This window comes from Varanus komodoensis, unplaced genomic scaffold, assembly GCF_004798865.1.
Source record: "Varanus komodoensis strain SLA01 unplaced genomic scaffold, ASM479886v1 scaffold17, whole genome shotgun sequence".
In the NCBI taxonomy this organism is placed as follows: domain Eukaryota; kingdom Metazoa; phylum Chordata; class Lepidosauria; order Squamata; family Varanidae; genus Varanus; species Varanus komodoensis.
Window position 1 is genome coordinate 10206286 of NW_025335505.1, and position 22986 is coordinate 10229271.

General features: G+C 40.1%; 1 protein-coding gene across 19 annotated transcripts in view; it reads left to right on the top strand.

Moving 5' to 3' along the window:
• PTPRM (protein tyrosine phosphatase receptor type M) overlaps positions 1-22986 on the top strand; it is a 504993-nt gene that overhangs the window by 201406 nt on the left and 280601 nt on the right. For all 19 annotated transcript variants that reach the window (XM_044426600.1, XM_044426602.1, XM_044426601.1 and 16 more), the window contains exons 6-7: positions 4307-4481; positions 18117-18410. In XM_044426600.1, coding sequence (XP_044282535.1) covers positions 4307-4481; positions 18117-18410 — 469 coding nt within the window. The remainder of the gene's footprint in view (positions 1-4306; positions 4482-18116; positions 18411-22986) is intronic.

Genomic DNA, 22986 nt, shown 5'->3' on the forward strand with positions numbered 1-22986 from the left:
ATAACATTTCTATGCCGCCCCTTGCCGAAACCTCGGGGCAGCTTACAACATGATAAAATACATTGAAATACAATAGTACATAATAAATTACCATTAAATACAAAAATACAAAAAATACATTGATGTACAAATATAAAATTAAAATTATCAGTATAAAATAAAAATATAGGAGGAGAAAGAGAAGGAAGAAGAAGTTGCCCTGGCCAGCTCATATGTTTTAACAATTGAAATGATGTTTAAATAGAAAGGTCTTTACCTGGCGCCGAAAAACCAGTAACGACGGTGCCAGGCGGACCTCTTTGGGGAGTGAATTCCATAGGTTGGGCGCCACCGCAGAGAACACCCTCCTCCGGGTACTTACTCTCCTAATTTCTTTCATGGAGGGTTCCCGGAGAAGGGACTCTCCCGTATGAATATACACTACACAAAAATAAATATAATCACTTCTGTACTCAGAGAACATTTTAATGTTTACCAGCTGTTTTCCCTTACTTTAAAACCTCTGAAATGATTCAACACATTCTCCTATATGATATAATAAGTTTAAGCATGAAAAACAATAGAGACTACTTTTTTCTATGTGCACCCTATTGAAATTTGTGCATTTTCTAAGATGGTTACAAAAATGAATTCAAATGTACAGCTCATACCTATGATTCAGCAAAGTTATTTGCAGTTATTACAGTCCTGTTGTACGTCCACGAGCCTTGAACGCCACTGTTACAGTTGCTGAAGTGTGATCAGCAGAGAGAACAACTCCTTATATCGCAGTGTTAACAGATATGGTCCTGTAATATGGTAACTTAAATCAAGAAACAGTAGTAATAATGTTAGTGTTCATGGAACCGTGCAAGAAGAAACCCCATTGGTATGATTTACTGCGAATGATACGCATTTTGATACTCTGAACAGAAGGCATCTGAGAAAAGATGGCCACCAAAATAAATTAAAATCATCATCTGAAGAGGGTCTCAGAGTCACTGGAAGCAAACTATATGGAACCCAAGAAAGCTTCTGTAGTTCTCCATTCTATTTTTATCCTCACAACAACGACCTTATGATGTAGGTTAGTCTGAGAGTCTGTAACTGGCCTGAAATCACCCTCTGAGTTTCATGGCTGAGCAGGGACTAGAACCCAGATCTCCCAGGTCCCCAGTCCAACGCTCTAACTGCCGCATATATTTAAAAAATGTGCATAATTGAGGGTACGTTTGGAAGAATGCACGCAAAGATAAACATGAAACCTGGTGAGCAAAGAAAAGAAAAGACCTGCATTCAGATATGGACACAAGCAGAAATATGCTTTCAGGTGGATATCCAAGAATTTTAACACTCTTGTGGTTTGCTGATTCGCAGATGATGTGATGATGATGATGATGATGATTATTATTATTATAACATTTCTATGCTGCCCCTTGCCGAAACCTCGGGGCGGCTTACAACATGATAAAATACATTGAAATACAACAGTACATAATAAATTACCATTAAATATAAAAATACAAAAAATACATTGATTTACAAATATAAAATTAAAATTATCAGTATAAAATAAAAATATAGGGGGAGAAAGAGAAGAAGTTGCCCTGGCCAGATCATATGTTTTAACAATTGAAATGATGTTTAAATAATTCCTTCCATTTCCTTCCATTTGCCCACCTTTCATCTATCTGAGAAGGCTTCCATAGTATTTGTCTACAGGGTTGTAAAGAAAAATGATTTGTCAACTCTGTGTCAGGAATAAAAAGGCTGAGAAAAACACAGGGGGTTTTTTTTTTAACCAAATTGCTCAGAAATTCCAGCAAACATAAATGGTTGCAGTTTTCCAGCTGTGTAAATGGCAGGAAGTCAGTCAGGGATTGGAGCTGGAGAACATCACCTGGCGGTGGCAGGTGCTGAGGGGAAGAGGGCAGTCCACCACCTCACTCCAAGTGAGCCAGTCTTGGCTCTTTAATCAGATCTTTTGCGGCTTGCTTTATCTGTGGTGGGGGTGAAACACAAGCTCTGCTCTGCTGCTGCCCACCTGGCCCAGGGCTGGGGCTGGGGTACTTGCAAGGTCCTGTCCCCCATGAATAAAACCAGGGAAAGGGGCCTCTGGCCTCCTCTCTCCACCCCGCCCACTCCCTGCTGCTGTTTTGCAGCCTTTTTACTCAGCTGTAATTGGTGAATATGGCTGGTGCTAAATCTTCCTAGTTGTGATTTTCCAACATTAAGAAAGACACTGTAACAACTACAGAAACTCCAATACCTGTGTCAGCATCCATGTGATGGGAATAGGAAAAACATAATTTCTTATTTAATTTATTTATTAAATTTACATCCCACCTTAAGATCCCAGCTGGTCATTGTTTAAAAATTATCTCCATCTATTATAACTTTTTAATCTTGAAGTTTGTAAACAGTGTCTTTTAATGTTATTTTAGTACTGTTTATTTCAACACTTTCTTAAATAAGACCATGCTATAAAATCACTTGTAAAAGTTAAATGACTTCATTACTGCAGTACTTATTAAAGAAATTAAAATGTGTTATTTACTGTTTAATAACCAGCTACTTTGGCATAATGTTCTGTTTAACCTTGACTTTCACCTCATGAATTATGTACAAGAGTCAGTTTAATGTTGGCATTATTTGGAATTTTCCAAAAGCTATAAATAGCAAGTTAAGGTTACTTTCACCATGTTGACATCTCAGCACCATAATTAACAGAATGAGTTCAGCATTTTCTTAAGAGGTTCAATGTTTTGGGCATTTTTGGGTACAGAAAGCAGAGCTTGCTCTTTCCACTTCATAAAATCAGACAGGTTATATTTGAACATATTTTTAACTTAATTTGAAGACAAATATAGGAAAAACACATGAAATCAATGGTCTAGAGAAAATTAGGTATATACAGATTATCACAGAGATCCTACAGACTCCAATATCTTTCTTTGGATTCTTGGATGTGCAAGTTAACCCTCAAAGTCTTGAATGAACTTTTCCTGCCCAAGGACTAGAAATGGATAATTGAATGCATCGAATCTCTAGTGCATAGCTTTTTTCTCCCCTTTTCCAAGCCAGGTTCTTAATGAGGCATGGATGCCACCTCCAAGCCAATGGTATAGGAGAAGGAAATACGCATTCATGCACAAAGAAAGCACATGCATGGATGATAACAGCAAACAGTGAGGGAGTCCACAGGTCAATGGTTACAGTGTCAAGCAGGAATCCCACAACACCACCTTCCAAGAAAGAAGGTGTCCCCAGGCCCATCTCAGAGAGATGCTCCAGAAGGATATCATGAGCAACACCCAATCAGAGATCCATCAGAACCAACAGGGGTGCACACTCTTTTTCCACTTCCTGATGTTGATCATTCACCAAGACAACCAAAGCAGTCTCTCTTCCATTGCAATGGATCTACGTAACTTGCCACATCCAGAAATCTTTGGAAATGAGAAGCTGCTATAAAATTTAGCATCTTATTCAATAATGGAATAATGGAGAAGAGTTTAAAATTATTCAGTACAGTAGGGCTCAGGGTATTATTTTTCATTATTTGCCCAGGCCTTTTAATGTGATATGATAATGTGGTTTTATGCTGGCATTTATTTTATTACTCTAATAATTGCTGTTTGATTGTGATTTTATACTTTATGGTTTTAATTGTGATTTGCTATTTCATTGTAAGTCACTCTAAAAACATATGCTGAAAAATAGCTTCAAATCTGTTTAGAATGTGAGTGTATGAATGAGAGAGAAGCTCAAAGTTGCACAGATTTATGAGACCCAATACACAGTGCCCCTGAAAAAAACTTTTGTTCATAATTGGCTGTATTAATCTATTGTTTTCAAAGTTGTTCTTGTAGCTGCCAAACAAATTGTTTTCTCTTCCCTAAGACAAAAATCTGCAAACATTTCTATGCAAAGTTAAAAAGTCAGGACAAAACCATTTGCCTAGAGAGAATGGGATAGAAGCGTGCAAGAACTGGGTGTATAGGTAGTAGAGTTATACTTTAGTACTGCTAATTTGTTATGTAGCGCAGGAACAATTTATGTAGGCAAACTTACATCACTGACTTGCTTAACACATTTTGATTATTTCTTTGTTTAATTCAGGTTCATCTACGATGACCTAAAAGAGGTGCTGGCAATTTTACATTGTTTCATCTAAACTGAAAACAACTCTTATACATACTCATTTAGATGTCAGAGTTAACAGAAGTTAATTGAACTTCTGTTGAAAAGTATTTCACAAAACGTCTTTACCATTGTGTGTTTTCAGTTAGTTTGCAATACAATTTTTGTATCTGTTTTTCACCAGGGATTGCTTGTACGGGATGCACCTGTAAAGGACATGAAAATTTTTAATGATCGGCGATTTGTGGCTTCATTTAGTGTGGTGAATGCTACCAAAAGAGATGCTGGGAATTACCGCTGCATGATTCATACAGAAGGAGGAGTTGGAGTATCAAATTATGCAGAACTGATTGTTAAAGGTAATCCAGAATGGTTACACGAAATGGAAAAGGTACAGACTGATCTCCTGAATACATGGGTATTGAACAAAGTGCTGATGGTCCACCGATGTGCTCCACTGATGGTCTATTAAAGAAAATTCATTGAGATGGCCGTCTCTAGGCATGACTCAAAGCCCTGCAGGATTTGACACAGATGTGCAATTTTGTACATGCAGAGATTATCTTATTTTCTATTAATTTAGATATGCCTATTTTGTGATGTGAAACAAATAGAGGGGATCAGTCTAGATTGCCTTCTAGTTGTTTGGTATAAGAATAGTAATGATTGATTCATAAATTATTAAAATACATTTTAGATAGATAGATAGATGTTTTTCCCATTGACTTAGGATTTGATTGTTAGTATAGAAGACAATATGTCACTTTTGAAAGGAATTGCAGGGTTGCATCATCCAAAACTGCTCATCTTCCTGAGAATGGTTTCCCCATCTTCCTGTAGCATCCATGTTCTCAGTGGGTTGGGAGGCTGGAGCAGAGATCAGGGTTGGGAGGACATCCCTTTGTCTAAATAAAAGTCTGCTCACCTGACTTCCTATTTTTTTTCTTAATCTTATGCAGGTGCTTGTGTAATCTTTATTGAGAATAAGCTTTCAGAATAAATAGAGCTTTCCTGCGGAAACCTATCAAATAAATTGGAGCATCATCGTACTTGCTTATCTGGGCCTATTTGGAATCCAGAGTCTTACTGTTATGTGCTGTTCAGTTCTAACTAGTGAAAAGTTCCAGAGGAAACCACTAGGGTTTAGTTGGATGAGAGACTACTGAGACTCCTGGTGTCTTGCTAATATTTACAGTATTTAGAAATTCACACAGTGAACATACTAGAAACAAATAGTAGCAGGCAGTGTATTTCCAAAGAATAGCTTCTAAAGAACACAGCCCTTGCCAGAGGAATTAACCAGTTTTCTCTGCCCAGATGTCCCTTTGGAGGGCTGTTGCTTTCCCTAAGCTCTAGTCAGTGGCTCTCCAAATTTCAGGATAATAGATGCTTCTATTGATAAAACATCACCCATGATCTTTCACTATGAGCCAGCAATCTGTTTAACACAGGAATAGTCAGTCAGCAGCTATAACTGTATATTTTCATGAGGAAAAGAGACCCTTTCTGGGGGCTGGGTCAAAAGAAAGTTCCTTAGCAGTATGATGTTAAGAAAGAAAATGGAGGGAGCAGAAAAGAGTTGGAAGTGCTGAAGGAGAAGTATGGGCTTGTTTTCCAAGAGATGCCTGTGCAAATAGGAGTCCAAAAAGGAATAACTGTTGGATGGATCATGCTTGGGGTTGTAGGTCTTAGTCAAATGACTTTCAGGATGATTATATCTTCATTTCTTTAATGCAGGAAGGATGTCTATTCCCCCTCTAATACTTGCTCATTACCCCCCCCCAAAAATCACAGAAGTGAGGAGGAACAGAAAATGATCAACAAAATGATAGGCATGTTACATTCAGAAGTAAAGCAAAACAATGTCCATAGAACTGGAGTTTTTGAAGTTTTAGCACTTTTCTGCGATTGACCTTGCCATGTATGAACTTATTTGTTATACCATTATAATGCTTTTTTCTTATTTACCACTCTCAGCACATTTACAGTGTGCGGTGAATAATTGCTTACCCTTAGGGTGTAATCCCATTAGCTACTTGTAGTGTGATGAAGTAATTATGGTAATCCCTGTTGCTTGTGCCACTGCTTTTATGAGACCACGTGCAGGTCATTCTCTGCATCCTAAAAAGCCCATTTTAATCAGTGTACTGACCTTGAACAGATTATATTTAAATAACAATATTATGGGACCTTTAAGCTCATTTACATTGTTACTGATAGTCAATTACACCGGATTTAATTATGTTTCACAGAAAATCAAATATTTTCAGTCAAATGTGTGTGCTTTATTACGATTCTCAGAGAGATAAAAAGTCAGTGCATGTTTGAAGATTTTGTCCTCCTATGCTATCTTATTAGTAATGGCTGAGTTATTATATATAAGATTAATGTCAGTACCTTGTTCAAAAATAACTTTACATGTACTTTGGTGTGACTCAGAATATCTTCACAGAAACAGTTTGCCTGTATAGAAGTGACTACTGCATAAGGAAACCTATGCACTGTGTGGACCTTTGGGGACATAATACTAATCATAATTTTATGTTACATGCATGAGTTTCCACAAGCCTTGAGCTCACATAGTATGCTTTCTTTCTGTGGCATCAGAAGCTTTCACTTCTGCTTTTAAATTAACCAGACTTAATTAACCACAGTGGGTGGTCATGTCATCCAAACCCAGACTTGTTTTTGCAGGGTGGCTTAATTTTCAGAAACAAGCCATCCTGACAATCTGTGTTTTGTTTTTAGGGGTTACCATTCCAACAATGAGTTGTCATGTCATCCAAACCCAGGAGAGCCATGTTATTATGGGTTACTGAGATTGGTGCAGAGCCACTTGGCAAGAGTTGCAAAACCCCCTGCTGCTCTTCGCGGTCTCATCCATACAGTGTCGAGCCTCACTTGTCATTGAAGCTTCATTTTGGAGCAGTAACTTAAGTTGTGCAAAATTTAGTTATTATTGTCAAGCCTTGAAATTTGTGTCATGTTTTTCTCTATTGAATTTCTTTACATTTGTGCAAATACTTCTGGCAATTTAGGAGGGAAAAATCACTCAGATTTGTCATGAGCTGGACTCTACTATTGAATCAGATCCTACTGGGGAGGTGCCAATGTTGCTGTCTGGTACAGATTTGATGGATAAGTTTCAGTTGTTGCGGCCTGATGATGTGGACAAGGTGCTTGGACAAGTCCATCCTACCACCTGCTTACTAGACCCTTGCCCATCTTGGCTACTCAGGAAAGCCAAGGACAGGATTGGGACCTGGATCCTGGAGGCTGTCAACACCTCTCTAAGGGACGGCCGGGTACCTGCCCCTTTAAAGGAGGCGGTAGTCCAGCCAGTCCTAAAGAAGGCATTTCTGGATCCAGTGGTGGCTGCCTATTACAGACCGGTGGCCAACATCCCGTTCTTGGGTAAGGTGTTAGAGCGGGTGTGGCAGGACAACTCCAAGCACTCTTCGATGAAACTGAGTATCTTTACCCATTTCAGTCCATCTTCATACCTGGGTACGGTACTGAATCTTCCTTGGTCGCCCTGTATGATGACCTGTGCAGGGAGAAAGACAGGGGGAGTACGTCCCTGTTGATTCTCCTGGACCTCTCAGCGACTTTCGATACCATTGACCATGGTATCCTTCTGGATAGGCTTGTACGATTGGGAGTTGGAGGCACTGCTTTGCAGTGGTTCCGCTGCTATCTCAATGGCCGACTCCAGAAGGTGGTGCTGGGGGCTATGGCTCTGTGCCATGGCAGCTATGCCATGGAGTTCCGCAGGGGTCCATTTTGTCCCCCTTGCTATTCAACATCTACATGAAACAGCTGGGAGAGGTCACTAGGAGGTGTGGGCTGTGGAATCATCAGTGCACTGATGATACCCAGCTCTACCTCTCTTTCTCAACTAATCCAGGTGAGGCAGTGGCTGTACTGAACCAGTGCCTGGCTGAGTTAATGGGCTGGATGAGGAGCAATAAACTGAGGCTGAATCCAGACAAGACGGAGGTCCTGTTGGTAGGTGGGTCGGGCTTCAGGATGGGGGACCTGGACCTTGTCCTGAATGGGGTTGCAGTCCCTCTTAGGGACAGGGTTCTCAGCCTGGGAGTGCTCCTCGACCCTGAGCTGTCATTAGAAGCTCAAATGACAGTGGTGGCAAGGAGCGCTTTCCTTCAGCTTTGGCTGATCCATCAGCTGTGTCCCTTCCTGTAGAACGATTGCCTAGCTACTGTGACATACACATTGGTCACTTCCCGATTAGACTTCTGTAATGTGCTCTATGTGGGGCTGCCCTTGAAGACGGTCCAGATACTTCAATTGGTGCAAAATAGAGATGCCAGGTTGCTGACGGGGACTGGGTGTTGTACTCATATAACCCCAGTCCTCCATCAGCTTCACTGGCTCCCCATTGAAGTCCGGGCCCAATTCAAGGTGTTGGTTATCACCTAGAAAGCTCTCAACGGCTTGGGACCTGGTTATCTAAAGGAGAGCTTGCGTCCATATTTGCCCTCCCGCCCTCTGAGATCGGCGGGGGAGGCCCTTCTCTGGGAGCCCTCTGTGAAGGATGTTAGGAGGGTAAGCACCCGGAGGAGGGCCTTCTCTGTGGTGGCACCCAATCTATGGAATGCGCTCCCCAGAGAGGTCCGCCTGGCGCTGCCGTCATTTGTTTTTCGGCGCCAGGCCAAGACCTTTTTATTTAAATGATATTTTAATTGTTAACTGTTGTTTTTATTTATTGGTTTTGTGATGCAGCTGAGATGCTCCGAATTTTTAATGTTTATTCTATGTTTGTTTTATCCTGCTGTGTAAGCTGCCCCGAGGCTTTCTGCGATGGGGGCGGCATAAAAATGATATCAATAAACAAACAAACACTCTATAGTAACCACAGTATAAAGAGAGCAGCATAAAGCATTGGCTGTGAAGAGAGGCAATATCTTCCTTTCTGGATTTTCTGGAGATTTGGGGCAGTGATGAGTGGAAGGAAGAATGACAAGTGTCAGGTCAGCTTTTGAAATCAGATTTCCTTACTAAGAGGAAATATTGTTGTTCCCTTTTGTTACACCTTCCTCTCCCTTAGTATTACTCTTAGACCTTGACAAGTTTGCACAAATTCCCCTGCATGGAGTCTTTCCTTATCAATTTCCTTGTATGGTACCTACTGTACTTTGCTCACTTTGACAGCTGAAACTAACCTGAATTTTGACAAGAAAAGACTGCACATAGTTACATATATAAGCATACACTTACTAACGTTCAACAGAAATGCTACTAATAATAAAATAATGAAGATATTTGCAGCAGCATCTGAGCTGATCAAAGAGTCTGAAAGGGTATGATTGCCTACTCCTGAAGCATGGAAAGGGAAAAGAAAAAAAGGATGAATGAAAAGGGGTCATGATTGGAGCAGGGAGAGGGCTGCAATGAGGGACAAGAGGGTCACAGTGGAGGGCTGAGGAGAGGGGATGAGAAATAGTCACCATGGTAACTGCTAATCTGTTAGACATACTGTGGGTTTCTGCAGACAATTCACAACGCATAGTTTATTTACAAAATGACTTAAAGTGGTGTGCAAACACAGCTAGTATGTCCAAACTCAGGAAATTTATTATTTAAATAAGCCAGGATCAACAGTAGTTTATGATTTGGGCTTGTTCTCAAGCCATAACTTAAAGCAAAGTTCATAGAATTTGTAATCAGGAACTCTGGTTTGTTTAAAAGAGGAAGCATTTATTTCTGATATGCCAGCATGTAAGATGGCGGTTGAAACAGGAAATAGCAAGGCAAAAATTGGGGGTTGTCTTGTATGCCAGGTGAATTTTTTTCATCATATTCTAGTTACCACTTTAAAAAAGGTATAGAGAATAAAAAGAATTGTACTTACAAGCTTATTTTATTAATAAAATAATAAACCCTCCGTGAAAGATATTAGGAGGCAAAGTACCCGGAGGAGGGCTTTCTCTGCGGTGGCGCCCTGCCTATGGAATGCGCTCCCCAGAGAGGTCCGCCTGGCACTGTTGTTGTTTGTTTTTCGGTGCCTGGTTAAAATACTGTTTTTATTCCAACAATATTTTAATAACTTTTAACATTGGTTTATATATGTTTTTAACTGCAGCCAGGGTGGATCTGTAATTCATTTGTACTTCATTTTATATTATTTTATTTATGTAAGTCGTCCTGAGGCCTTTGCGACAGGACGGCATATAAATATTCTAAATAAATAAATCATAATCATAAAAAACACTTCTTACTGGTCCCAGAGGAACTTGTCCTACGTTGTGCCACTGCCTTCACAGGCCTGCTCCCTCTCACCCAGCTCCCCACCCTGTCTGCAGCGCTGACACTGGATGTCCTGCCCAACAGAACCTAACCGGCCAACCCCTTGTGGGCCACCATTGACCTCCAAACCAGAAAGGGAACATGACTGTTAGCTGGGATACAGTAATGGGAGGTCACAAGAGTCAAGAAGCTTCCAACTGGCAAATATCCATATATACCAGGATAACACAGCCCTCTGACCTGAAAATAATGAAACAACTATTGGGGATCATCTTATGTGCCTGACATATGACAAACACCAGAAAAGCAGCCCGAAATACTGACCTTGTCTTATACAAGGTCACCTTATATGCAAAATGTGTGTGGTACTCTTTTGTGGCTACATGAGAATGGAGAGGGACATACAAAACTTATGTGTGTGATGCTAAATAGACAATTCATTAATCAGAAATCTTTACTCTTAGGACCACACTAGGAGGCCAGTGTTATGCAATGCCTTTCTATTGTGTGCAATTTCTCTAGAACACTCACCCTGGTATTTGTCTAGGAAAGTTACACTATAGTTGGATCAGGTTTAGATATAAAACAGTTCTGAGAATGCAATCCTGCACTTGTAGGACAGAGAACCCTCAGTTCAAATCCCTACTAGCAAAGCACTTGGTGGAGTAAGAGAAAGAACAGAAGTTTATTTACTTCCTCTGTGAAAAACGGCTAGATTGGTCTCTAGTCACCTCCCTTGCTAGTGGTAAAGACAAGAGGGGAAAGACCATGGACTCTCCTAACTGTCATGCCTACTGGCACAACTTTTTCCTTCCTTCCTTAGGCTGTTCTTAGACCTCAGGAGAAGTGCTACTGTTGAGCTTTGCATGACAGGCAGGAAGGGTTGGGGTAGTGTGATTCATGATCTGACCTCTTCTGTCAAGCTCTTTAAAGACCTGAAGCTACGTTGTGTCTGAGTAACTCCCCTGCTCCAACTGCTCTCATCAACTGTACATCTTGACTATTACCCAGGACTGCCTGCCCATCCTGGAAGGCTGGCCTTGAGAAAGGTATCTCTGCTTCTTTCATCCCAGGCCTCCTCCTGCTTCTCTCCCTGTTCTCCTTCTGACTCTGATCATTCTGAAGACCAGCCAGCAGCCCTTGAGAAAGTGTACCCAAAGCAGCCATCTTTCTCACTTCCAACAAGTGCAAAGTTGTAGAAAGAGAAGAGTAACCTGGATGGTGAGGGATTAGGAACCAACTTCCTTGAGAAATGGTTGAAAGAGCTGAATATGTTCAACCTGGAAGAAATTTAAAGCAAGGCATGATAGTGCTCTTCAGATCATCTGGAAGCCTGTCATTCAGGGGATGGCAGACTTGCTTGCCCTCTGAAACAAGAAATAACAAGGAGCAACAGGTAGAAATTGCAGGGAAGCACGTACTACCAACTAAATATAAAGAGAAACTTTCCTATGGGGAGAGCTGTTTAGTAGTGGAACAGATTGCCTCATGAGACAGTGGTTTCTCCTTTGCTGGAGTTATTTAAGTGAAGTTGGATGGCCATCTGTCAGGGTGGCTGTAGCTGTAGCTGTGCGCTACGCTGGATAGCCTTGAGCAGGAGGGGTCCAAGATCTTTGAGGTCCTTTCCACCTACATTCTGTATTTTCTTTCCCCCTTTCTTCCCAACCACACATACCTCTAAGTCAAGCTGCAGATAGCCCTCCCCACAATTTTAGCCTCACTTTGTTTTCTGGAACAGGAATAAATGCAAATACCGCTTTCAGCTTTTGGAATGACATTGTATTGAAGTTAGGCTAATAAATGTATGCATTTATATTGCCAGTGTTAAAAAATGCAATTATATATTCTATCTAGGCTCAGTAGAGCAGTATGTAAAGTGATGTCTCAAACGTTTTAGGACATGTATTTTTATGTAACAGCTAATCAAAAAGTTGAGTGGAAAATTTAAATGAATCCTAGAAAGAAATGTTTTCAATTTTACCTAAGCATTGATTCCATTATGAGGAAATGAATCAAGTCAGTTATTTGTCATACAGAATGATCCCAAATACACAGACTCCTCATCATCCATGTTTGCCAGAAAGATGTTGCTTCTATATTGTTAAAAACATGGAGTTGGGCATGTCAGATCACCCCCAGCGTTTTTATAAAAAGAATAAGAAAAAAAAAAAAACCACACTACAATAGTAAACCCACCCAAGTAACCTCCAGCAAAATATCTACACCTCTCTTTGGTGAATAGAAGTTGCTGACAAATAACTGTGAAACAAAAACTGGACTTGTAAAGTGTGCAAGGTGACATAAAAATAATAATCAGACACAGCTCAAGGAAAACAAAGGACCAGAATGAATTAAATGGAGGAGAAAGTTAATTAGAAATTTATATACATTTCAGTAGAATGAACTTTTCTAATAATGGTTGACTGCATCATCGCTTAGATTTAGAAGCAGAATGAGCCTGTCTGAGAAGATATCAGATGATTACAGAGTTGAGAGTACTTACTGAGTTCATACCAGGTAAACCTAGGTGTTAGACTGGCTAACAGGAATTTTGTTAGGTTTTTAAGCAAGGGCACAGAAGGGCAACTGTCTGTACTGTCCATGGCTTAGGTTTCTTCATGTTTTCAAGTGGAAGATATAGCACTCTGAATAACTGCGAACGTGTGAGGGACCTGTGTAATATAGAACAGTGTGCAGATGCGATGTTTTCATCATTTTGAAAAAAGTCACAATTTAGCAAAATATGAAACTCATATATTGGAATATGAATACCTTTGCGACTGAATGTTAAAGTAGCAGTCTCTTTTGACTTTTTCATTCTGCATATGATTGTGTGTCTGTGTGTACACATAGGCTCACACAACAAATTATTTTTTGATGATCGTAGGTTAACAATAGACTCACCAAGCAGTCTATTATGAGTGGAAGACTGTACCATAACATAGCAGTTCCCCATTGTAAAGATGGAAATGAAAAATGAACAAAGGAAGTATTATATAAAGAGCTCAGAATAGCTTGTTTCCTTGGTGGTCACTTGCAAGCTGTTGATCGTTTATTTAATCTCCAGGAAGAAAGAGTACTCAAGATAACACAAGTTAGTTATACCCTGACTCACAAAAAAATCCTTAGAATGTAATTTTCCTTTGCTGGGATTCCAGCAAAATGGAAAAAAGTAGACCGCTTATGTCAGCCAGGCACTCCCTCATTCCTGTCCCTATAGGCAAATTAGAGTTGTGAAGTATCTGGAAGGTGAGCTGGCATCTGTGCCCTGTGAGTAGAGACTCTCTTCTTCTGTATTCATCTTTCTAAATGCAGATACAGTAGTTGGGTTTTTCCTTTTTTGTATTTGTAATGAATGTACATGATCAACATGTTTGGTAAGGACAGTTCCCCATTCATCTGTCCTGCCCCAGTGCTACCAACAAATAGTCTTGGCAGCATCTGACTTATTTCTCCTCTTTTTCCTTCAAGGAACCCAAGCCAGTTTACATATTCCTTCTCTGCATTTTCTCCTCACAATAATCCTGTGAGTGAGGTTAGGCTGAGAGTAAGTGACTGGCCTTACAGCCAAGCAGGGACTAGGACTAAGATTTTCTGAGTCTCAGCCCAATACTCTAACTGCTAGACCACTGATTTGTAGCAGAATGGAGACAATAACTAATGACATACTACCCTTTATGGCACTCTAAACATTTAACTGTGGTTAATTTATATAATGGTAGGAACCAGCTCTGAATATTTAAACGTCACATTTTAAAGCAGTTTTGAGTGACTACATAGTTATGCTCAGTTTCATATTATTCAAATCCAGCCTTGACTTAAACAAATTCTAGTCCAAAACAAGAGAAATCTATACAGACTTTTTCTGGAACTTATTTTTAGGGTAGTTTTGCACTGTGGAACAGAAAATACCCTCAGGGATGAAAAAACATTAAAATAAAGCCTATTTAAAATACTTGTATGGCTTTAAATGAATTGGTGTAACCACTAACCTTTGTCGCCTCAGTCCTGGGCTTGAATTTTGAATGGCAGTTCAACAGTCCTGTTTCCAGCACTTGAAATCTGAACATAATTAACTCTTGTTTCAGCATGGTTACATAAATGCCTGAGGATGTTCTATCAAAGTTCCATTTCGTGTTTTGGTTGAAGAAACACACTAATGATTTAAAATGAAGCTAAATCATTTTGAGTTAAGCCAAACCTATTTAAATTGCACAGATTCTGAATACTCCATGGCTTGTAAACAGTGGAGTAACTGTGCCTGCATTTATAGCAAATTATTACATGTTGAAATGGTTACGCTTGTTTAGCAGCACATGTTGATACAGATGTATAATTATATTATTTTTTTTAACTCTTCTGAAATGGCTGTGTGATACCATGTTCTTTTAATGCAGCAATCTGCATCGAGCAATAATAATTAGCAAGAACTTTTGTAGGCATTGAGTTGCTGCCAGATTTGTCATTTTTATCCTGTGGGAGTCAGTGACAATAGCTCATTAATGTGGAGATATGTAATGCTACTTCCTGTAGCCGTACATTTTCTGTATCATTTTCACAGTGACATTTACTGTCTAAGTGCCATCGTTTAACAACAGCTCCAGGCATAAGCAGGTGTGGAAAATGCCAGATAGAAGTTTACTGAATATGGATTCTAACAATAGGAGACTATTACACTCTCTGTTTTCTGGCAGTGTGTGTGTGTGTGTGTGTGTGTGTGTATGCGCTTTTGTTTGTTTTTGTTGTGAGCCGCCCCGAGGCTTTGTTGCGATGGGGGCAGCATAGAAATGTTTTAAATAAATAAATAACTATAGCAAGGGTAGGCAAACCAATGCCCTCTGATGTTTACAAGTACAACATGGTCCATGGTCAAGGGTTATGGGAGTTGTAGCTGAAAACATCTGCAGGGTTCCAGGTTGCCGAAACCTGGCATATAGTAATAAATAAAAGTGTCGCATAAAATTTTTTTGTAAGCCTGTATACTTCCATCATTTTAATGCATAGTATAAGAATTTCTTACAAAAGCAACATAACAAGAGATAACTTGAATAAGTTAGTTGTATCTATTTAACTTGTTTCAAGCATATGAGTAAAACTAGAATAGATGTATGTATGAAAAGCTGCATTTCTGAGTAATACCAGTGAGGTTTTCCAGGCTCAGGCTCGAAAATGAGCTCAGGTGCTTCATAATACTTGTTGCAAGGGGAAACTGAGTATTAGATGCCCCTGAATTCTTCTCCACTGTTTATTAAAAGTTTCTACCATAAGTCCTGCTTTCAAAGGCTGTTCCTGGGAAAGCTACATCTCGGAGGGGAACAGTTCACCTCTTGAAACAGAGGAAACTTTTCTACCCTATTCAAAGTAGCAAGGTTTTCCCCCCAGTGGTTTGTATGAGGAGACAGGCTGGAAGAACAGCATACAAGGAAAACGTTGGTGCTGCTTTAGGGGCAAAAACTTCTCCGTGGATGAGTCTTGTGTGACCTAAGTAAACCTGATATTTGGGGGTGGGGGGGTTCATTTTATCCAAGGTAAAAGCTTGGATAATGTCTAACTTAATCTGAAGAGAGCACAGCATAGCTTACTCATCATTAAATCATAAAATGAGCAGAATTATTATATACAGTTTAAGAAAATGAGTTCCAAGTTCATTTCGTATGCTCTTTGGTGAGCTATGAGGACTGGTTCTTATTTGGTTGTCTTAAAAATTATTCACAGCAAGTTCACATGTTAACCCTATTCCTGTGGTGGTTGTATGGGGCAATGCCTTTTGGAACATTATTGGAAAAGGTATTTTATTGAATAATCTCTACTGTATGGACTAGAAGCCTGCGGTCAAATAATTGACTGATTAGTGCAAAGCAGTGTGAACTTCCTGCTGCCACTCACTGCTTTTGCCCCTCCCTTCCCCCTCAGGGCTCCTGGCCACTCAGTGCCAGCACCAGTCCAGTGGGCCCTGGGAATTGTCCCACTTCTGGTTCTTCTGCTGTTTTAGCTACCACCTGTCAAAGTCCTCTCCCACCACCAAAGCTCACCTGCCAGCTGCACCTCCTCAGCTGCTGGCTCGTGCCCTCTCCACCAAAGCTTGCCCATCTGCAGAAGTCACTGCTTGTTAAAACAGACTCAGTTAGATACTGCCTTGGGGGAAGCATGGCCAATGAAAGCACATAAGCAGCCCTGAGCTCTCATTGGCCATATACACTTCTGCAGCAAATCTGCTTCGTCCGGGTTGTTATTCCTCAAAATGTTGCAAAAATAAACATGTTAGAATAGGACAGGATGGGGCCTGCCATTTCCTTTTACCATCTAGGGGCAAGTCGGTAGTAGAAGGAAACTGACGGCTGCTGTAGTTGGATTGGTTGGAAGTAAGGTATTCTAAGCTTTTATGGCTTAGGCAGCTGTCCCCCTATGACAGTCCCTATCACTGGGCCCACTTCCATGCACAAAGAACCACATGGCTTCTCCCAGACTTACAGATCTGTACAGGGGCTGCAAGGGCAATGTTGGGAGTAAGAATGATGGCTTCTCTGGGCACTTGTTCTCACAAACTGCTGGCTGCAGTTGAGAACATTCAGAATTAGCATATGATCAAAGGCGGATGGAATGTGCCAAGACACTGAAGTGAAGGAGGCAGACGTGCTTATCTCAAGGCCAGATTATTTGGCAGGGAAAGCATCTTTTGGGAATAATCAAGCGGTATAGCCAGCAGGAGGGAAGGGATTCTCAGATGGAGACCAGGCATTCTGGCTCTTGACTCCTTGACAAGATGTCAGCAGAGGCTGATGACCAGTTAAGTGATCAGCATGCAGAAATGAGATGCACTTGCTTTCAGAAAGCTCCTCCCAAATGGATGGGGCCCAGGCATGTTCATTAGGAGAGTTCCTGGAGGTAAGCACTAGATTAAGTTCAAACCTCTCTGTACATGCTCAAAAATTTGTTCTGGGTGATTTGTACTTGGAAGCAATAAAGAACATTTTTCATTGTTCAAGGAAAACAATCTGTGGTTTTGACTGCTCAGAGGTAGAACCTCAGCTCATGACATGGAGTATGGCAAAGCAATGGAAAAATGTTGTCTGGCAGGAGGCAGAGAAAGGCAAGCAAAGGATTGCTGCTTTTCTGATGAATAGACGATAAAACAGAGAGGAACAAATTTGGTGGAATAGGAATGTACCAGTATGCTGACACCAAGGTAGGGCAGATCACCTGAAGCCTGATTAAATATCTGGACATTATTCCTTCTCAAGAACCTGAGGACAAAGTACAGAGCTTCAGGGGGCATGCTTTTCTGAATGGTTGCACTCTAAACAGAAGGCAGAAAAAGATGAGGAACAATCCTGCCATTATAAACAAGAGCACATAACATTGGGCAGAAACCTCCTATATCCAATTTTTGAAGCAAAATAAACTTTAGTAGTGGGAGCAGCAATAATGATTTTATTGTTTAGTTATAAGCCATAAGAAAACAGATGGAAAATTTAGAGCTGAGCAACAAATACAGCTTGCCGTTTCCTGGACACAAATAAACTTAACTCGAGTGTAGATTCCACTGCTGCCATGTACCTGGTCTCTTGGAGAAAAAGAGATTGCAAGTCCCAACACTATCGTACTGTATTACAAATTTTAAGAATTAAATATTAAGGTTTGTTTAAGGAAGGAAGCTAAAGCTGTAAATGTTGTGATAACATTATTTATTGGATGAGTTTTAAAATGTATGTATTGTTTTGTTGTAGAGCCACCTGTTCCAATCGCACCGCCTCAGCTGTCTTCAGTTGGTGCAACCTATTTATGGATACAGTTGAATGCTAATTCCATCAATGGAGATGGGCCCATCACTGGGAGAGAAGTGGAATATCGTACTTCAAGTGGAAACTGGTACGATATACAACCGGTAGACTCCACAAGCTATAAAATTGGGCACCTAGATCCTGACACGGAATATGAAATCAGCGTTTTGTTGACTAGACCAGGTGAAGGTGGTACTGGATCTCCTGGACCTGCTCTTAGAACAAGAACAAAATGTGCCGGTGAGTAAACCTGTATATAATAGTAATACTAGCTCTAGAAGGCTTATATTCTATATTTAAAATTCAGAATGTGTTTTGGTTTAAAACATGAATACAGATCATCTTGAAAGTAATGTATCAGAGGCATGGTCAAGTGAAATATAAGCAATTTTAAGGTGTGTTTTCACTTAACATTAAGCATGTCTTTACTATTGAAATCAGTTGTAATTTAAAAGGCTGAATTTTGGCAGGATGGTATCAAGTCTTTTAGTTTGTATGTCTTTTCATGCCTTTCAACTTTTGGCCTCAAAGTAGTGCCAACTCTACCCACATGGGGAACATACAATTGATCAAGCCTCTTAGGAGTGTCCTCCCTCCAGTCTCTCCAGGGAAAGGGAATAATTGGCAGGTTGTCAAAACAGTGTTCTGAGAGAGGATATGCTCTCTCTAGTAGCATTTAAGACAAATATTGAGTCATGGATGCCTGTACCAGGTTAAGATGCTTGCATATGTTAACACAATCACTGTTCCCAGAAGAATATTCTTGTGTGGTCATCCATACTCCACAGGCATAAGACTGATCATGATCATTCCATACCTGGAAATGTTTGGATCAAGCCTCTAAATTCTTCAGCCATCTTCTTTTAAATGGCTGGATGAATTGGAGGTGGATCACTTTTTTTTAAAATTTGGGCAGATTCGAAAGCCATAGGAAAGCCTCCTTGGAGAGGGCATTCAAAGAAAGGATGGCAGTTTCCTAGTTTGACTTGCTGCTCAAGGAACAATCCTATCACACATGCCACTCATGGATGGTTTAGTATCACATAGAGAAGCATGGAGTCCACCAAATGACAATCCTGTCAGGGACAGCAGGGTTACCACCCAAGATCAGAAACCTAGGCAGTATCTTGCAGGAAATACCCAATGGGATGTTTCTCCACAGCCTTGAAAAGCCTAGTAAACCAAGACCTTTTATGTTGTTGTGCGTGTGGCTATAGTTGTATACGATAGCCAAAACTCTCTGCATGGTTTACAAAAGAGTAAAATCTTAAAATGCAGTGTAAAGCTAAGTATTTGCATACAGTAGGCAGTAAAATTCCAGGTATGGTTAAACTCTTCCTGCCAAATGTCTGGGAATTTTAACCTGCCGTGAAAAGCATGGCAATGTTGGTGCCAGATGGACCTCATTGGCAAGAGGGAACATTATGTCTCCAGGAGGACAATAAAAATCCAGACTTATTTATTTAGAATTTTTGTATGCCGTCCCATTTGCATGAGCCTCGGGACGGCTTACATGCAATAAAAAACACAATACAAATAGTGCACATAAAATCCAGATTCATCCTGGCTGCAAAATAAAAATCTATAGATGATATTAAAAATTGTTAAAATATTATTTAAATAAAAAGGCCTTTGTCTGGCGCCGAAAAACAAATAATGATGGCGCCAGGCGGACCTCTCTGGGGAGCACATTCCATAGATGGGGCGCCACCACAGAGAAAGCCCTCCTCCGAGTACCTACCCTCCTAATTTCCTCCACGGAGGGTTCCCGGAGGAGGTCCTCTGCTGCCGATCTCGGGGTGGGAGGGTAAATATGGAAGAATCCAGACTTCAAGATAAGCTGTGGGAAAGTTATCCTTGGAGCTTGAGGGTAAGGAAATGACCACATTCTTAGGCCTGGAGGATGTCTAAAATTCACATTGTGTATGCTTTAGGCTTTCAACAAAGACCACACTAATTGTTAGTGAAGTAGATTTCTTTTCATCTTTCACTAATCTGTGGTAAGGTGAAAACAGTGAAATAAAGTGAATTTTCAAATTAGGAACCTAAGTTCCTAATTAAAACAATGACTTTCATGTCCGTTAACAACTGATCTGCAGCTGATTCCTGCTGTTACGTGGAGAGAGTATAATTAGTGGTTCTTCTCTTTCTACCAGATACAAAGCAGAGTTCTAGTACAAAGAACTAATAAAATCATCTGTGATGAAAGTAGTAGAAAGGTGTGAAGTATACAAGAGAAGACTTTCTTTGCTGGGCTTGCCTTCCTTAAGTGGTGTATCTGCCACACATTTTGCAATCATTTGGGTACTGGGTTAAGAGGGTTTTATTCACCCAGTCATTTTAATGGGCTGAATCGCTCAGCCTGCCTTCTAATTTTTATGTGCTGACTTTTATGGCTGTTAAAGTTAGAGCTTTTACTATATTAGGTTTTAAATGATTTATATTGTTGTATGCCACTCCTGAATTTGATCTGATGAAATGGCATTATTAATGGATGCTGTATTAAAATGATCAATATGGATAAGGGACATATTTTTCCTCCTGGTTAAAAGATGAAAATGAAAGGAAAAATGGACTATAGCATGCATTATGTTTGAATTCATTTATTCCACTAAAATAACTTGATTATGCATAGATGCACATCAGTACAGAAATGGCTTAAATTTTTACTTGCTAGACCAGGTAAAGGAGAATTCAGCACTCAGTAAAATCAATAAGATTCCAGCCACAAAAAAAGGAGTCCAAAAGTGCCCCTCTTATTTCCATTTATACTGAAAAGTGCCTTAAATGGTTAAAGTCACAGTATTCATAAATCAGTAAAACTGCTTAGCAGTGAAGATATGCTTTCTTCAAATGTGCACCGCAGGATTAATAGAAAGGGGACTCCTTTAAGAGATGAATCAGTGTACCTTTTAAATTGTGGTGATAATTGTATGCTGCAAGATTGTTCCCTTGGGATGGAACAGACCACTTTGAAACTTAAAGCACTGTACCAGATTATTATTCTAATTTTTTTTAGTAATCTTAACAGTTCCCTGAAATGCTTGAAATATGTTTTTGCTTGCACAATGATATTCCATTCAGTTAGAACAGCTTAGCACTGATAAACAAAACTGTACCTATAATTAGAATGCAAAGAAAATAAAAGCTGTTCTCCAAAGGCAGCCATAGAATTCTTGGAAAAGTTGTGTTCATGAAACCCACTTCATGAAAGTAGTTTACATTCTTTGGAATGAAACGGTATAAACTAAAGCCCTGTATCTGGGGTAAGGGGAAGACTTCAGGCTAAGTGAACAAGTTTCAGTCCCAAGTTATACAAAACTTTCATAACTTTTATACTGCTTCCAAAATCTTCCTTATTGAGACATACATATCTTGAGCTTTATCCTGTGATACTTGCTCAGAAGTAAATCTCACTGCAGTTAATTGAGCTTACTCTCATGTAGTGCTCAAAAGATTACAGCTTTTGGCTGCAAATTATGCTTAGCTTATTTTATGTATATGTTACATCACATTTTTTCCTGCAAAGAATCCAACAGTCTTCTTTCTATTTTATTCTCATAACTCTGTAAAGTATGTGAAGCTGAGGATCAGTGACTGACCGAAAGTCAACTAGTGAGCTTCATAGCTGAGTGGCACCTAAAACCCGGATATTCTGAGTCCCAGTCCAGTACTTTAATCATACTTTACATTGGCTGTAACTACACCACTCTGGCTCTCCATACAGTTCTTTTAATAAGGCATCTACCTGTCCTGTTAGTGCACATCTCACTAGTCCTGGCTGTCACAGATCTTGTGGGTTCAAAGTCAGCTTGGTTCAAAAAACAGTTGAACCTTTTTTCCAGCAGGGTTCTGTGGGATGACTTGGACCTAAACCTTAAACAAATTCAGTGTGAGGCATGGCTCACCCATCTCTCCAGAGGATACATTCTTGATTCACTCCATAAATACAACTTACTCTGTCATTCATGTTACTCAGTGACATTCTGTGTATGTTAAAGTTGCCATTGTCAAGCTTGCCAGCAGGCAGATAAATAGGGCTGAACCTTTTCCTTTTATTTCTCAGCAGCAGGTTCTGCTTTGCCAAATTGTAAGTTGCTTTGATGGTGGTGGTGGTATGTGCTGCCAAGTCATCTCCAACATATGGTGACCCTATGAGTGAGAGCTCTCCAAACTCTCCTCTCCATGCCAGCCTTGCTTAGCTCTTCTAAACTCAAGGCTGTGGCTTCTCTTATGGAGTCAGTCCATCTCATATTTGGTCTTCCTTTTCTTCTCCCTTTGACTTTCCTTAGCATGATTGTCTTCTCCAGGTAGTTTGGCCTTCTCATGATGTGCCCATGTTTTGTCATTTTTGCTTCTAAGGAAAGCTCTGGCTTGGAAATGGCTTTGTACTCTCCCCTAACTCTCTTCATACTTTGACCTCACTTACTCAAGCTGTGGTTGCAATGGTGTTAGCACAGGCTGTTCCACAAAGTATTCTATGAGGCATTTCACAAGGCACAGTGCAACGTATTGCGGCTTCCTTAGTCTGGCTGTTGCTTGTGCTCGCTGTGCTAGTTCAAATAGCAATTTCACTGACTTCTGTTATTATGCAACCAAATTAAAGGTGCAGACTGATTAAAACAGATTTAAAGAAGATGCTGGATTGATAAGTAACAGGGTCTCTTTTCTTTTGGCTTGATTTCCATGGATTTATTATTTATTTTTTATTTATATCCTGCCTTTTTCCTACAAAGGGCTCAAGGCAGCTTACATTATCTCTCCTCCTCCATCTTATCCCCACACCAACAACGCTGTGAGTTAGGTTGGGCTGGGA